This window comes from Cebidichthys violaceus, unplaced genomic scaffold (assembly GCF_023349555.1).
Source record: "Cebidichthys violaceus isolate CVI_PGR_0920_01 unplaced genomic scaffold, fCebVio1.0.p SCAF_13, whole genome shotgun sequence".
Lineage (NCBI taxonomy): Eukaryota > Metazoa > Chordata > Actinopteri > Perciformes > Stichaeidae > Cebidichthys > Cebidichthys violaceus.
The window spans coordinates 516,770-533,633 of NW_027176296.1; the positions used below are offsets into that span (position 1 = coordinate 516,770).

Sequence of the window (16,864 nt, forward strand, 5' to 3'; positions counted from 1 at the left end):
GGCCTCAATCACATTTAAAAAAAGAAAGACAAATATATAACCCTTTAGAAAAATATACTCTTACTGGCAATATAAAGCTGGATGTCAAACAAGGCCGGACCCCAATTTCCCACCTTGTTACTCAAATCACAACTGCCGGCTAACTAGCCAGGGGCCTGGAGGCATTTGAAAAGCAGACGTTTGGACAGAGTTGGTAATCGGCTGGTGCGCGTGTTTACACATGCTGTAATGAGCTGTACCGATTCAGACTGGGCCCAGGCACAGGTGCATCCGGGTCTGCTGACATAGCGTTGTGTTGTGAAAGGTGTTGAGCTCATTACCTGTCGGCCATCTCAGAGGGGCCACTGTCGAGGGGATCGGGGCCCATCACAACCTCGGTTTCTGCCTCGGAGGAGAAACCCAACAGGTGTCTGCCGCCTGGCTGCGTGGAGATAACTCTGAGCTTGGAGCCCGGGCCACCCTGAAACAGACTGAAGAAACACAGGACAGGCGAGGTGAGGAAAAGAGACAGGTGAGGCCAAATCAGTACAGTTGGGATGGCGGAAACACACTGAGACAAAGAACTGGTTACTGGACTGAAATAAGCACCAAATTCCATGTGGCCCACATCCTGTGCACAGGAGGGTTTTTCGTTTTTTGGCCACAAGCAGAATCTGAACTTTGATCTAGACTGCAGAACCCAAAGCACGCCGGGGCGCACACAAGCAAAAATACACACAGTCTCTATCAACGGTATTACTTCTCTGGGTGGCATTTTCATTTCAAAGGGATCCGACCTCAAAAGCGGGCATATTTTACATTCCAAAGGAGAGCCCAAACACAAAACACACAGATTCGAGCACAGGTACAGACACACACATACTTCAGCTACTGTGAATGCCTCTCAAGTCGCAAAAGCAAACTCATTCACTAGTCCACAGAAACATTTGCATGTATGTCGAAGCTCTAGAGAACAACTGAAAGGACACATTCCCAGAACAGAGCTCAGGCAGATTATCAAAGCAAGCCAGTCCAACAAGTAGATCCTCCTATCTTTGTGGAACAAGTTAATCCCAGGAGAAAACAAACATTTTCATAACATGAGAACAGAGAAGTCATCGTTATAGTTGGAGGTGGACTTGAGTTGACTTTGTGGGATTACGCAATCTCTCCATCTGCTAGCCGGGTGGAATAAACTCTTTTCCCCAGTGTAGTTTTACGTAACTCATCTTAATTTGTCACGAACTTTAACATTACAAGCACAGATAACAAATATTGCCATAAACAAATGTTTTACACTTCTTTTGTAGCCTGAAATGATTTTCTTTTTACATCTGTAAGTGTTTACCATCCTTGCAACCAAGCAGGGTGATTTGAGGCTGATTCACCCATTACTCACAAAGTCCTAAAACTCTGGCAACAACAACAGAGGAGCGGAAGATATTGTACACACAAGAGCCGGCATGGATGCACTATTAGTCGTCGTAGGTTTCTTTACCAATTACCGGTACATCAGTTTCACTCTTTTTCATACCGTCTGTCTGAATATACCTGTATTCACCTTCTGTCTGAAACGCTCCCTTTTACCACCTGTCTCTTTAAGATACTGAGAAGATTGCTTTATAATTTGTCAACTTTTCTTTATATTCCAATATGTTCATGAACTTTGTCAACTGAAATATGGGGTAAGTGGGTTTGTGTGAACACATTACTTCAATGGGAAATGTTCTGCTCTGTTTTCAATAAACGTTTTTGCGTAATGTCTTAGAGGAGAGGCGTGATTCCCACAATGACTCATGGGGCTTCCCATTTGTTTTCCTCCAGTAATCAAACTCTTGTGCATCCACGGTTGGTGGCAGTTACTGTTAATCTTCATGCATCTTGAGCTACAGCACGCCATCATTGGCGTCGTTTTGTTTTGAACCGAATTTAAGCTTTTAGAAACTAAACCAGATTGCTGTGGAGACATAGAGAGAGAAATCCATGGTCGCACAGCATGCATCACAGGCTCACCTCATTGGTCCGACGTTGAGCATGACGAACATCACCACCACCATGAGACACACGGCTCTCCTCTTGGGGGCGGTTACCTTCAGCACCGTGTTCTGCAGGAAAAGTTAGGCATCACGTTGCATTACATAAATTCACACAAGACTTGTTGTGCAAATTCCTCAGCTTTTGTTACTTTGCACAGGCATCTTTATAAGTGCAGGCTGTGTGGAAGGATTGGCAGAGCTGTGGCTGCGAGCCTCTCACCTCACTCAGCAGGCCCTCCAGCTGCCTCTTGAGGTTGCCATTCTCACTCTTGAGCGACTCGTTCTCAGACAACGCCAAGTTCAGGCGAGCCTCCAGCGAGAGCAGGTAGTCTTTCTTCTTTTTGCGAGACAGGGATGCCGACTCGCGGTTCTTTATCATGCGCTGCTGCCTCTGGCCCAACTTCGACTGAAGCGACAAAAGACAGAAACGGCAACACACATTTGTTATTACTCATATCAAGTCATCCCATTGTGGATGTGTCCACACCACACCTATCCTAACAGGAAAAGAGGGACGGTTATTGTGAGAACACGGTGAAATGCCTGCCTGAGCCACCTGTTGGGTTGTAGATCATAATGTGACCGGATGCAGTACTACATCCTGTATTTAACATACTGTATTTGACATACTATGTGTTAGGAATTACTAAACCATTCAGTGGAATACTAAATGGTTTGGTACTATGGGTATTGGAATGCACAGCATGTTTTTCTCAACGACAATTGGTTAAATTCATTTATATGAGCAATCTCTTTCAGTGAAACCACCCAAACAAGTGTCTAGGGGATAAGTAGGAAACTAAAATTACCGCCTCACGCTTGTATGCCTCGACCCGTCGTTCCTGATATTTGCGTTCAAGAGAATGGGACGTACATACAGACAGACCGACTCACGAATGAACTGACATACGAACGGACGGACAACCCGAAAACATAATGCCTCCGGCCATAGCTGGTGCCGGTGTGTAGGCATAAAAATGGAATTACACACATTTATTTATGCAATAGTAATGTCAATGGTAGAGATGCGTTTACATATTTTCCACACCAGACCTCCATCTGCTCGGTCACCGTTTTGCACCCACTCATTAATACTGAGGAGAAGGATGTATGGGGTACATTGAACAACAGTGAGAACCTCCATACAAGAAGAAGTGTGAGAAGGCAGCAGAAGTTTCAGAAGGGGCGACTCTGGCACGACAGAGAAACCACCAGTAAAAAGACAGAACACATAGTGAGAAACTGATTGGAAGAGGGGTAGTGGAAGCCAGGGTCGACTTTGTTATTCTCACTGAGAGAGCACCACCTCGGCTGCCGATGGTCCAGTTTACTAGGGTGACAGAATCATACAGACATGTTCAAGATGTGTCTTGAGGTTAATGACACCTCTGCTACAAATCATGGCTTCAACATCTCCCAAAAGAGCCCTTAAGTGCACACGATCAAGCTTCCGCTTGAAAATATTTACATCGAAATCCTCTGAAAGGTCTAGAGGTCGCCTGCAATACCTCTGTTCTATATGTGAAGGAAAAATGTGTTTAGAGAGTGTGTCACTCTTTGACAAATGGGTTCACATCTGACACACATAAACACAGAGGCAATGTTACAGGTCTGGATGTAAAAAAACAAGTCTTAACTGCCTTAATTAGCATCTTACACACAAGTCCATTTGTAATTAAATAGACAGTAATCAATTTATTTAAGGCTGTATTAGACATGAAGGTTGCCTAAACCTCTGCAAAGGTGAGCCGAAAACAAAAAACGGGAAAATACTTAATAAATAAATAAGTAGGAGTAGTTTTACAGCCTGTTTCCAGTAAGGATGGGATTCCTTCCACTCAAGGTAAGTGAGGTAAGCAGCGTAACACGACCTATGTCAAATTAACACGACCCATGGCTGTGGTGTTACCCAAACACCTTCATTGACCATCCAGTGCCCAGCTACCCCTCTCCTGTCCTTCTGCAAACACAAACACTCTCCCCAGAGAAAGCCTCTACGATCCCGGGCCTAATAGCCCCGCTGGTGATTAAGTTATTTGGATCCCTGTATTTGTGTTCTGTCTCCTGAGAAACCCCTCTGTCTCCCAGCCCAAATCTGGGAGCCGTGCCACTAGCCCGAGCCTGGGAACGCTGCAAGTAAGCAGTTACCAGGGAGTGCAGAGAAGGGGGAACTTCTCATCGCCACCAGAACGACGCTGAGGAGGAAAATAAGGGGCAGGCGGCAAAAAAAAAAAATGGCATTTCTCAATTAGCCGCTCTGGTCATTCACTACACCGTCTGTGGGAAAAGTCAACAAGAAAGAAAAGAAAAAAACTGCCAAAGTGCCTGTGAGCAGTACACTTTTCCTCCAGCTGCTCTTGCAGAACTGCAAAGTGGCCAGCCGCATGCCACATGGTGTTGCTGAAATGGAGAACTGCTCAAAAACTCTTCAATGGATGAATGCAGGTGAAGAGAGAGAAACCGAGAGTTGACAAGCCAACAGATCCCAGCATGCCGAGCTGTCACGCTGCTGTTGAGGGTCGGCATCCGAAGGGTTACTCCAGGGGGAAGTGTGTGATGAACCACTAACCTATCCAAACAGGTGGGGGCTTAGTTTAACAAGTTCCTGATTTTATTGTAGGTTATAAACACCTATAACTGTGGTATGTGTTCCTCAGGTGACACAACTGTCAACCTGTGTTGTTGAATCTTCCTAAAAGCTATTTTGTGTTGCAAATCACTGTTTAGGTGTTCCGTTTCCCTTAATATCCACTTTAACACCCACACGGTACTTAACTAACTGTGCTGTGGATTAAACATGTAGGTGCAGAGCAAGTTGTTCAAGTTGACTAATGTCTTGCAGCGGATTTATCATCGAGGTATTTAGGCGGCCGTTAGTGGAGGAACCGGCATTTTTAAGGCCTGTAACAAATCACAAAATTCATACTTCCATTAGTTACAGCTGTTGTAACTGTCTGTGTATCCTACTTTGTCAAAGAAAAAAATCATCTTAATGTCAAGATGAAATGAAAAATGTACTAATAACCCTTTTAGATGGTCATATTGTGCAACTAATTAACAATTTATGAAACAAAAAAAAATCAATTTCTTTGTATTTTTATAACAAAATCGTATCACGTTTTCTGCCTGTAAAAATAAAATATGACGTGTGCTTAAGTAAACTAGTACCAACCAATTTTAACCAATAATATCATGGCATCCATCCATCACTCTGCAACTTTTTAGGACAAGAGAAGTATGTTGAGCCACAGTCCTCTGTCGCTCCAGTTCGCGCTACATTCTAAGGTTTCCCACTTTTTAGCGGTCCAATCTGATTTGATTTAAATCCCTCTTGTAACTGGACACCGCACAAATATTCCGTTTCACTGGTGAATACTCACAGTGCAGAAGCTCCAACTTCCGTTTCACTGGGACTTTAATAAAAGTATATCATTTTCCACTTTGTAACGAAACAATGGAGTTTTATGTGATGCATTTACAGAAGTTTTCCTTCTGCATCCTATTACACAAAAGCAGCTTGTACACATTGTGACGAAAACAACCAGAAATGGCGACAAAAGCATGACCTCATGTCCAGGGACAGGGAGCTGAAATGTTAAACAGATGCAACACAGTGCATTTAATTAAGAGCCTTTGTGCTACACCGTTAGCATCTATGCTATGCATGCTCCCTGGATGAGTCTTAAATAATGAGACCAGATGTGTAATTGTTTTAATCAAGCTCCCTTGTAGCTCCCTCTGATATTTTCTCACTGGGATTTTTTTTCCATTGTTCTTGAACTCAACTGAGCACTCAGTTGATTTTTTTCACAAAAAAAAATGAAAGACATAAAAACATCATCATTGGAGGTATGGCGCGCTCTCTCTCTCTCTCTCACTCTCTCACACACACACACACACACACACACACACACAGCTAAATCCCTTTCCGTATAGGCACTCATTACATTACAGTGACCCAATCCTTGATGGCTGTTTACAGCTGTCGCAAATGCTTCGTCCTGCACAACACCTGTCTGAAGCATGTAATCGTTAGCAGCCGTTTAACACGGGGGCTTATATATGCTAACTATAACCCAAAATACAGTGCCGTAAACAACACGAACAGTGTGATACGTGCAAACTGTAGATACAACACGTAGTACCACCTGGCACAAGTACGTCATCTTTAACAGGCATTTTACACATCCCCCGACCACTGTGCTGCCCAAAAAACACAGTGAGGTTATAAAGTGAACACAGCTGCAGTGGGTCTGGACACACACACACACACACACACACACACACACACACACACACACACACGCACACACACATGCTTCTTGTGGGCCCCGGAAACAACTCCAAAGTCCATTTACAGCGAGACTACCGGTATGCATATTTAGAAAGATGAAATAAGACATTCTTACAAATGAAAAGCTGAATTTATATATGCCTTATGACTCCTCTCTACTTGTGCTACTGTTACACTATGTTTTACTTTTATTTCAATTATGATCGTCACTTGTGGCTTCAGACGCCGCCATTTAGCAAAACATACATAGTCTCCCTTTAAATCCTCATCAGACACCCAGATTCTGCAATATGAATATATATTTCCTACCTTCACTAAAATATCTTAAAAACTATCACCACTCCCTCTTGAGAAATTAATGGAGGTCTCAGCTCCAAAAAAAAGCCAGTCTTATTTCCCCGCTCACCATTAATGTGAAGCCCCTCCCCTTTAATCACCTATTGTAAACTTTATTGACTTGATTTGCTTTACAAATGGCTGAGAGGCGTATTTGTTTTGGCCTCTGAGGTTGGGAATTCCTCGACATTGTTCGCAAGGTCTGTTCCTGTCGGGCTTTTTTAGGGGCTGACTATTTTTACAGCCAGGGGTCAACAGTTACCATTCATAAAACAACAACCACGTGGGAAATTTCGGTTGAGGTTAATAATTAAAAAAGCCTAATAAAAAACACAGTTAATGTCAAGACAAATTGAGCAGACTGGTAAAACAGAACGTTGTGACATCAGGCGATGACTAATGTTTTTTCGAGTCCGTGTGTAATGCATCAGTACCACACAATGATTATTCCTATAAGATGATAATAGATGATAATTGGATCCATTTTCTGTGGTCGTCCCAATGTCACTTCAGCAATCACTGCAAATGATTTACAGTCGGAGACATTTCACAAATGTGACACACATGGTTCCTCTTAATTTAAAAAAAAAAAGCGACCCTTATAAACAACGATGGATTTTTGCAACTTCACTGCCACGTCAGTTTGAGCGAGACGGCGTAATGGAAACGCTGAATGTGAAAGATTTTCTCACAGGAAAAAACAAAAGCAGAAGACGTAGCAAGAACATGTTTCCCAACTCACTAAAGGTCAGACATCAGCGAGCCATTAGGAGTTGTTGTGCCTGAAACAACACTGAAGTTGCTGAAAGTCACGGCATCTCTCTGACTTGGACGCCGACAATGCACACTGGCAGAAAGATGCATTTGCAGTTTATTCAAGCAACAAAGAGAAAACAAACTCGCCCCCCAAGCCTTTAAAAGGATAACACTCTTCCACCGAAAATAAGCCCAGTATGCACATTGACAGGCCACAACTTTGTACAACAAACAAAACACACTATAATTGAGTTTTCTTTTTTAACTTTTAAATATCTGTGTCAGACACTGCTGCACCTTATAGGATTCCATAAAAGCTCTGTGCTGTCATTACACAGACCATAGAGAAACGAGTGCACTGGGGAGAAATACTGAAGATCTTTGCGTGTTTGTGTGCGTCTCCCGTTCGCTGCAGCTGTCCTGACATCACCCCCGAACACAACACACAGAAAGATCTCACCCTCTGTCATCCACATGGAGAGTAGCCGAATATCCCTCTATGACACCATTCACGCTGAATAAACTACAAATGCATAACGTTCATCTTTCCAACGAAACCCCACAGAGGTCAGCGATGATCATCTGGGAGTTGCTTGTGGCTCCATTAAAGCCCTCGAGGCTCATGGGTTAACTTTTTCCTTCAACATTATATTTTCATATCTTACGCCAAAATTGAAGTTAATGGTATTTGACATTAAAATAAACACTAAAAATCGGGTGAGATGTTGGACAGGCTCCAGTGTGAACATGGTAACCACAACATCATAGTAACATGGTGGGCAAGTGCAAGCACGCCTGTGCTGCTACTCACAGGCCTGCAGCTGCATGCAGGTGCATGCAGCTGCACGTAGGCAAGTCCTCCCACGTGCATGCACACAAACACAACTCTTGAAGGTACTATTAAGTCCCATGAAGAGGCTTTGTCGTATAAATTGCTTGGACACATTCTTAGTTAGGAAGCAAACTAAAAAGGGGGACCTTCAGAAGAGCTTGAGAGCACAAATCCCTAAAGATTAGAGTAAAAAAATAGAACAAAACTAAATGGTTGACAAGGATGTGAAGGATTCAGTGTTTGACATTTTGTTTTCAGCATTTAGATATACAGAGTTGGGGAACATGGCACTAGTTCAACTGTATTTACTGACTTGATTTCTAAGTGAACAACCTCCCGTTTGAGTTTCATGTGTAACTCAGCTCAGCCAGAGAAAAACAGGTGGAGTCCCCTCGGGACCATGTTGGATGTAACCGATGGAGGCAAAACTGAGTGGCCTGAAAACATTTCGAGACCCCTGATCAAATCACATTCTTACAGTTGTGTGTAAATGACAGCACCTCCGTGAGCAAACGACTTTAATGACACAAATAATAGATAGTTGGAGGGGGCAAATTGTAGGTTTTTTGCGACGCAAACGTGGCAAAGCAATGTTTAATTCTCTTCCATGACTAGTTACACATAAGAGGACATTTGCCATTAACCCATTGAAAGAGGGCAGCAATATAACTCAGCACAGGTTCAGTAACGTAACAAGTAGGAAGACTTGAGTGATAAAGAGTGTGGACGGGACTCACGTCATCATCCGAGGACGGGGCTCGCAGCGTGACGGAGTACGCTGGAGGAGCAGCGACGGGGACGGGCCTGTCCTGGCTGAGCATTGGCATGGTGACCACATTGGCGGTGACAGTCTGTGGTGCCTGGATGTGTAGCACCTGGCTGGGCTGAGACAGCACTATGGGACGTCCTGAGAAAGAGTACACAACACACGCACATTTTCAAATTACAGGTATTAGCTATACTATAATCATGACTGACTGTGATTGTCGGTTTGTTCCTGTGTTTGTGTTTATGTTCTTATCCCACATTTGCCTTGTCTGTAACATTCAATCTGATATTCTACACAATCTAGAAGCCGCATCCGTCTGCTGTTGAAATCGCCTCCAGCTACAGATGGTACAGTCCAGCTCCTTAACCCCCCCCCCCTCACCGCCAGTGACCTACGTTAACACCTTGTCTTTAACAGGACTCTCTGTGTTTAAAGTACAGGTGGAAAAGATGTTTACCCTCTCGACCTGTGGTCTTAAACGTCCACATTCCAAACTGAGAGGTGTGTGAGTTTTATGTGCATGAACACACATAAACCTGCATGTTGGCACACATTCATTATATTATTGCATGTATGTTTGTATAAAGAGACTAGCAAAACCTCAACAAAACACAATATTGTCAGCGTTTATAAAGGTCCTGTTAATGTAGGCGCTTCTCAGAGTGAGGCCCACCCCTCCCAGTACGACCGTGCCAGGAACCATTCCTCAAACTGACCCAGCAACCTTCACCTCTAATACTGAACAACCTGCCGGTGCTAATTGTGGAGAAGTGTTACTAATGAATGTGTGTGGTGCCAACGCTGTGTCTCATCATCTGTAGGAACAATTCATGAGGATGAAAGTGAAAAGAAATGAAAAGCCTTTGGGAACACCTGTCAGCCTGCTTGTTCTTTGGAAATACCAGTCAAACTCTATCAAATGTGAACTCATTAGTAAATATCTCTGCCTGATGCACAGGGCTCACTCCTCAGCTGTGGATATTGTGCAGATCCTAAACCAAAGCGACTCGTAACACTGAGCAGGCTTGACTTGACTTCCATCTGAGGTCCTAAACTTGGATGTCTTGGCTTTATTCATCTGCCATCTTGGCCATTACCAAGCCGACTGAGAGCCAAGTTCAAATTCAAAGTTGAGAGAGGTCAGATACTCCACCCACTCGGGTTCCAGACAATGACATCAGTATTTACATTGGCCGAGGTGCTGCCGATGTCACCAGATTGGTAACCCAAGCAGGCTAAACCACAAAACAAAAATAATATATACTTTAATGCATGAATCACACAAAATCACACAGCAGCCCATAAATTGTCTGTGGCTAACATGTAGGCTGTAAAACAAACTTTCCTGATTGTATATTTCTAAAGGCTGATTCCCAGCATTGCTTTTTTTCTTCAAATGTACCGTATTTTTCGGACTATGAAGCGCACCAGATTATAAGGCGCACTGTGAATTAAGGTGTCTATGTTCACACATAAGCCGCACAACACAGTCCGGTAAATCAAACTTTATTCAACTCAGTTGTAACAACAAATACCGGTACAGAAAAATACACTCACTTATCGATTCATTCCTCTTCCACAAATCCATCGAATTCTTCATCTTCAGTGTCTGAGTGAAACAGCTGTGCGATTTCGGCATCAAGAATGCCCGAATCCCTCTCGTCATTTTCCGAGTCAGTCTTGTTGCCGTTATCGGTACTTGGCTGTTCAGTGATGATTCCAGCTTTCGTGAAAGCTCGGACGACAGTTGCGACCGATGGTTACTTGTTGTGCTTATTGATCGATTTTGACTTTTAGTTTAGACATTACATTCCTGTTACGGGGCCGATCAGGTAGTGACACAGCGTACCGTAATGCTCCGAATATCCATTGAGTGGAGCGGCTTCGTTGCTTACCAAAGTCGTACTTACACATTTCGACAGATTTTTGAGCGCATTGTACCACATAAAATCGATCAATAAGCACAACAAGTAACCATACATAAGGCGCGCTGGATTATAAGGCGCACTGTCAATTTTTGAGAAAATTTAAGGATTTTAAGTGCGCCTTATAGTCCGAAAAATACGGTAACCAAATTTGGGCATATTTTGGATACAAAAAGTGAGAATCAAACATCTTAATGTCCCATGTACTCATGTAATTATTTGACCATCGAGCAGAGTAACATGGGACAGTGAGGACTAAAGATGAGCATAAACTAAGGTTATACCACCATCTGCTGGACAAGACAACAATTCAATTATTGTCCAAGCAACAACCAAACTCATCAGAAACAATAAACTGTACTACAGAAATACCATGTCACCTCTAAATTTAAAAATAATAAAGTAAGGAACACCCCACTACTCATAAATAAATCCAGTGCACTGATCTGATACGATACAGTGTGAGGTGAGGCAATGTGTCTTGCGGTGTGAGGTCTCACCTAGAGGGGGCGCTGGTTGGATGTTGATTGGAGCTTGTTTGACCGCAGACAGCACAGCGGTCTGCAGGGGCTGGATGATGATTGTCTTGGTCTGCAGGGGGGCTGCTGCATGAGCCAGGGGCACAGAGGTAATCAGCGGTTTCGGTTGGATGGAAACCTTCGGGCCGATCTGAATCGGCCTCTTGACAGGCTGAGCTTGTCTGGCTGGTATGTTTGATGTGGGTCGACAGGGAGAGAGATAAGAAAACAGGATTTACGTCAATACAAGGAAATGCTGACTCTAAGCTAAGGTGATGAAATTAGCATTTATCATTACAGGGTATTTTTAAAAGCTTTATTTTTTCTTTTTTTTTCTTCAAATCATTCCAAGAGTGTGTTTCAGAATGTGGTGCAAAACTTCCCGTGGATTTTGGACAAAGCATACAAATATAGATAACAGCTGAACGAGCAGATGTGCGGTGGGAGAGGCTGCCTCACCTCGGGCGTTCTGGTTGGTCCTCTTTGGAGCTTTCTTAGCTGGGGGAGAGTTTACAGAAAGGCTGCTGGACTCTGAGCAGACTGAAACAGGAGAGGGCAGCGATTGTGGAGACAGGGCCTCGTCCTGGGGAATGGGGAAGCAGAGAACACTCTATTAGATACAGACACCTCTTTTTTTTCTAGACATCAGCAGTAAACAAAAGCAGTGACTACTAAAATCGGAATCTGAAATACAGGCAACTCCTACAAAAGGTTTCATTATTTTGACTTCTGCTGCTCAACACAGTTCTGAGCTGTGTATTGAGAGCCTGTTTTTGTCATCCAAACGGGCATTACGTCAGAGTAGCTGTAGATTCATGATGCTTGCCTGCAATGAGTCATCGGCAAACTTTTGCTAGAAAGTAGAGCACACTGTCTGACGGAATACGATTCAGATGTCATCACATCAGATCAAATATGAATCAAGTGTCCTTGACAATATTCAAAGACTAGTGGACAAACGTGTCCTTGGATTGAGTCAGGGTGATTCAGTCAGCAGACAAACGTGTGCAGACTGTGTTGGGCCCAGACGAAGATGTAACCCGTGTCCTTGTTTTGACACACTGTGAAAACATCTGCCTGCTAAATTATGCTAATGTGGCTGAAGTTGTCAGCACCTTCTATTTAACGAGGGGGCGGGGCACAGCTCTGGCGGCCGGCAAATTATTAATGTGACAAGGTGTTTAAGGGTTTTGTTAATAAAGTGTCTAAAGTGTGTATGTGTAGTGCATCCAAAAGTCAAGAGCAGCTGTTAATGTTTGGACACCATCTGGATGAAGCGTTTGTTTGCTCCAACCGCGCACCAAGAGGGGCACGTATGTAAATACTCGCAACCAGAAACAACAGAGAAAGATTTGCATTGGAAATACAAGTCAACTGTCAAAAAACTGAGAAGGACGAAGAGTTGAAGACAGTGACTTACTTGTAAGAAGTATGGGGACAGGGCTTCCACAGAGGAAGGAGAGGGGACAGAGCTCAGAGTGTGCGCAGGTGACAGAGAGTCCACACTCACCTCACCATCTGGATACACAAGGACAAAGGCATCAGAAAAATGTGTCGTATATGTAGGCTTATCAGCATAGACGGATGGGATTTGCTTATCCCTGTGTATTCCCCACACATAAACTCAACACTGACACCCTTTCTGTATGCTTTATTCATTTAGCATAAATCTCTGTGTCCCATAAATACACTCCTCATTAATAAGCTACACCTGCTGTCTCTGCAAATCAATCATAAAGCACCTATGAAGAACATGAACAAACTGAAGTAATCAGTCATAACATCCCTCATTTTTCAAGAAATATTGCAAACATTCTGAGAGGTAGGTGACTTCAGGAAATAATAGATCATATATATAAATAATAATAATTTTAGGTAAAAAGTTATTTTCTTCATCATTGGTACATTACACTTAAAACTTCCAACAAAGACAGTGTACCTGAGAATATTCTGTTCAATTGCCTCAACATATCACAACAGTACATCACATCATCACATGGGCTACATCATACAAATATCAAACAGATGGATGTGGGATTATTTTTAGTTCAGTTCACATTTGCCTTATTTGATGCTGAAATGTGATAGTCATGTTTACACAGATGTCAACATGTGTAGCTGTACCTGTGCAGGTGCTGTTTGTGTCCACTTCACTCCACAACGGTAAGTCGATATCAAAGTCCAGGTCTGGACCCCCACTGGCCTGAGAAACCAAACATACACTTTTTAAACAATGGACTTCTAGGCAGTGGGCATATAATCACTTTATTATTGTTTTCTGAGCCATGCATTTCTGCCACGTGAGGAAAGCAGAATGTCAATAAAACTCTTGTAAAAATCCTTTATTGCCGACGTTATGCCTAACACCTACACAGTGTGTGTGTGTGTGTGTGTGTGTGTGTGTGTGTGTGTGTGTGTGTGTGTGTGTGTGTGGTACTGCTGTTGTTCCTGCATCACCTGTTCTTACCATACTGTGCTACCATGTTAGCTAATGATGCACCTGCATCCCTGGCCCTGCACCATTGTTAACAAGCACACTCCTTTCAGTTTCAGTCGACAATAGACATTTGCATACTGAGAGGATGAGTTACTCACACAGCCAGCATGCAGCAGGGCCTGAAACAGCTCATCCGCATCCCCCAGGTCGTCCAGCTCATCAAACAAGCTAATGTCTGTGTAACAACAAGCATACAGCGCAAAACATCAAGTCAAACTGCCTTCAGTGCGAGACAAATCCTGACTTCAAATAATACATTTCATATTTCCACCGCAGAAAGTGTATGCAGTCAATTGTCTTTTGATTAAAAACACATTTTTTTATAATGATAAAAAAATATTTTATTTTATTAATATTATTATTAAATTTTTTTGGATATGAACTGGTAAATGAGAAAAGCTACTGTAAACTCATATATTTCTATTCATAACTAGACAACTGTGCAACTGTAGGCAGTTTGTACATAAAACAGTTTTCATGTTAAATAAACTGTTTATATCTAACTAATTTGTTGTTTTTTCAGCAAAGTGTTTGCACCTTTTGTGATCTATAGCGCTAGTGTTGTATCTCTGTGTTGGACGTCATGTCTCCGGCCATAATGCTCGTTATTATTTACACTCTTGCTCGGAATATTACATCATCACACCAGCTAGCTAATGCTAACTGTATTAGCTACACCTTGAAGGGAAGTGTAAGTACACGTACGTGATCAAACTCAGGCGCGTTAACAGTGTTTTTTGAAACTGCAACCATGTCACAAACTGTATTTTAAAGGCACATTAAATGATGTCCTCAACTAGTAGCTAGCTAAACATTAGTACAGCTCTGTCTAGGAAGTGGAGTTAACCAACGCTTACCCCACTCTCCTCCGTGGTCGATCGACATGGTGCCCGTCTCATCATCCATCACGGGATATTGTTTATGATTTTCTAAGTATAACGTTGTTGAAGACATCTTTTAAATTCATCGGTAAATCGTCTCAGACCAACAAGTTGCGATCAAGCGATGGTACACAGGATTCATTCATGTTGTAGCTGTTTGGTAGAACACTTCCTGTTAGACGTTTAGCTGCCAGTTAGATACACGTCCGACTTTACTGTCAATGTACGGGTGCCGCCGAGGGACTAACGTGTGAAAAAAGCAAACGCAGGGGAGCTTGTGAAAATGTGCTGTAAATTGGTGCTGCCTGACAAGGCCACGAGGCGGCAGGATAGTACAGCAGGCCATGAAACATGCTATGGTGAGAAAGTGTGCTTCATAAAGTTGACCTATCATAAAACGGCTTGTAACGGCGCTGAGTTAATGACAGAACAGAGAGGAAGTATTTTAATGTTGCTAAATAATTTGTGACTTAATGACTATGGTTTATTATTGTAATTCCAAATCACTTGAATTGCATAATCCCCTCATTTTTAAATTATTGACCTTTTTAGTACGTTGTTAATCCAAGAGATGCAGGCTAAATCAAGAATTCAACTGATCTTGTTAAAAAACAGTTCTAATCATGTCTAGTCAAGGGTTTACACACATTACTGTGAACTAAAGCCTAGTGAGAATAAGGGGCAGTGATACACAAGCGTACGGCTGAGAGACAACAGGGGACAATAGGCCACCTGAGACTCCCCTTGTTCTTTAAATTGGGATTGATTTGCCAACATACTGTTTCTGAGCTCAAGTATGATCTTTGGTGCTTAAGTTTTATGAAAACTCCTAAAAGTGCTCTGGGTAAAATCATAACAACTGAGCTCACTTGACAACTAATCCATCTCTGTGACAACTTGGCAAGCATCATCCACTGATGGTGACCAGCGCTGAAAAAAGGTAATGACTGGATATGAGTTGGGATTGTTTTATCCAAATTCAACCAAAATTCAACCAATAGCTTGAGTGATTAAAGCCAATGGTTCTCAAAGTAGGGTCTGGGAACCCCTAGGGCACTGTGGCCCCTGCCAGGGGGTCCGTGAAAGGCTTTCAGAGTCGTTCATTTCAATATCATGAAGTAAAAAATGTATTCTTTTTAACGATTCAATGCTTCAACGAATACTATTTACATTTTTAAATCTATAATAGTTTATAGTTTATGCTCTAATCTAACAAATCTATCTTAGAATCTGCAAATATATTTAATACATGTCTAACTTCTTTCTAATACACTTCTCTCGTGCTTTTCTTTCACATAACTGTGACTGTAGAAGTGTAAAAAACGGGCAAAGTCAAATAATTCCAGGGGATATACATGAGGGGGTCCCCTATTTTTCTCCCTTGCCAACTTTGCGAACTGATTTCCTGTTTGTAGGCTGCGCCGGGCAGTCAAACCACACAAAACGCTTCCAATATGCTGTAAAAAACATACAATAGTTTGATGAGGCAGTTTCTCTATGTTCATTAAAAATCCTTGATTTGAGACAGATACATGAGATAACCTCTACATATTTCTAACGTATAGCCTTCCTTTAAAACCACATTTTTCCATTGAATACACTGATTGGTTTGGTATTGCTGATGTTCGTCAGCCTAGCGAAGATAGTTTGGCGGTCTGCTGTCCTTTCAGGACCAGGCTCGCCAAGGTGCTGAATAGATACAGGTCTGAGGACAGTGAGGAGTGGTTGTAGTTGATGTGGATTGGACAGATGGGTGCTTCCATAGGGTTTACGTGCCACTGACGCATCAATTCTGGTGCAACTTGTACTTTAGTGTCACGACAGGCAGCGCAAGCATCTGGCTTGGAGCCCTTTTAAGCCATATAAAGCCTGTTTGAGGACAAAGCCTTTGTGAATTAGAATTAAGGTTATCCATCATAACTCTATTTTTTTAGTAAGTGGGTAAAATCTATTTATGGAGCACTATTACAAAGCATACTACAAAGAGACATAGAAAAATTAAACATAGATAACAGTAATACTTGGACATTAATCAGAAAAC

The 16,864-nt window shown here is 42.5% G+C and overlaps 1 protein-coding gene across 1 annotated transcript in view; it reads right to left on the bottom strand.

The window, feature by feature from the left end:
- The window catches only part of atf6 (activating transcription factor 6), a 36,060-nt gene extending 21,025 nt beyond the window's left edge, over positions 1-15,035 (bottom strand). Inside the window, exons 1-10 of the mRNA XM_068707220.1 lie at positions 14,800-15,035; positions 14,041-14,117; positions 13,570-13,648; positions 12,866-12,963; positions 11,905-12,028; positions 11,428-11,631; positions 8,971-9,140; positions 2,236-2,421; positions 1,993-2,084; positions 321-470 (exon numbers count right to left, since the gene is read on the bottom strand). Of these exons, the coding sequence (XP_068563321.1) occupies positions 321-470; positions 1,993-2,084; positions 2,236-2,421; positions 8,971-9,140; positions 11,428-11,631; positions 11,905-12,028; positions 12,866-12,963; positions 13,570-13,648; positions 14,041-14,117; positions 14,800-14,896 (1,277 nt within the window). The 5' untranslated portion in view covers positions 14,897-15,035. The remainder of the gene's footprint in view (positions 1-320; positions 471-1,992; positions 2,085-2,235; positions 2,422-8,970; positions 9,141-11,427; positions 11,632-11,904; positions 12,029-12,865; positions 12,964-13,569; positions 13,649-14,040; positions 14,118-14,799) is intronic.
- Between the last annotated feature and the right edge of the window lie 1,829 nt (positions 15,036-16,864).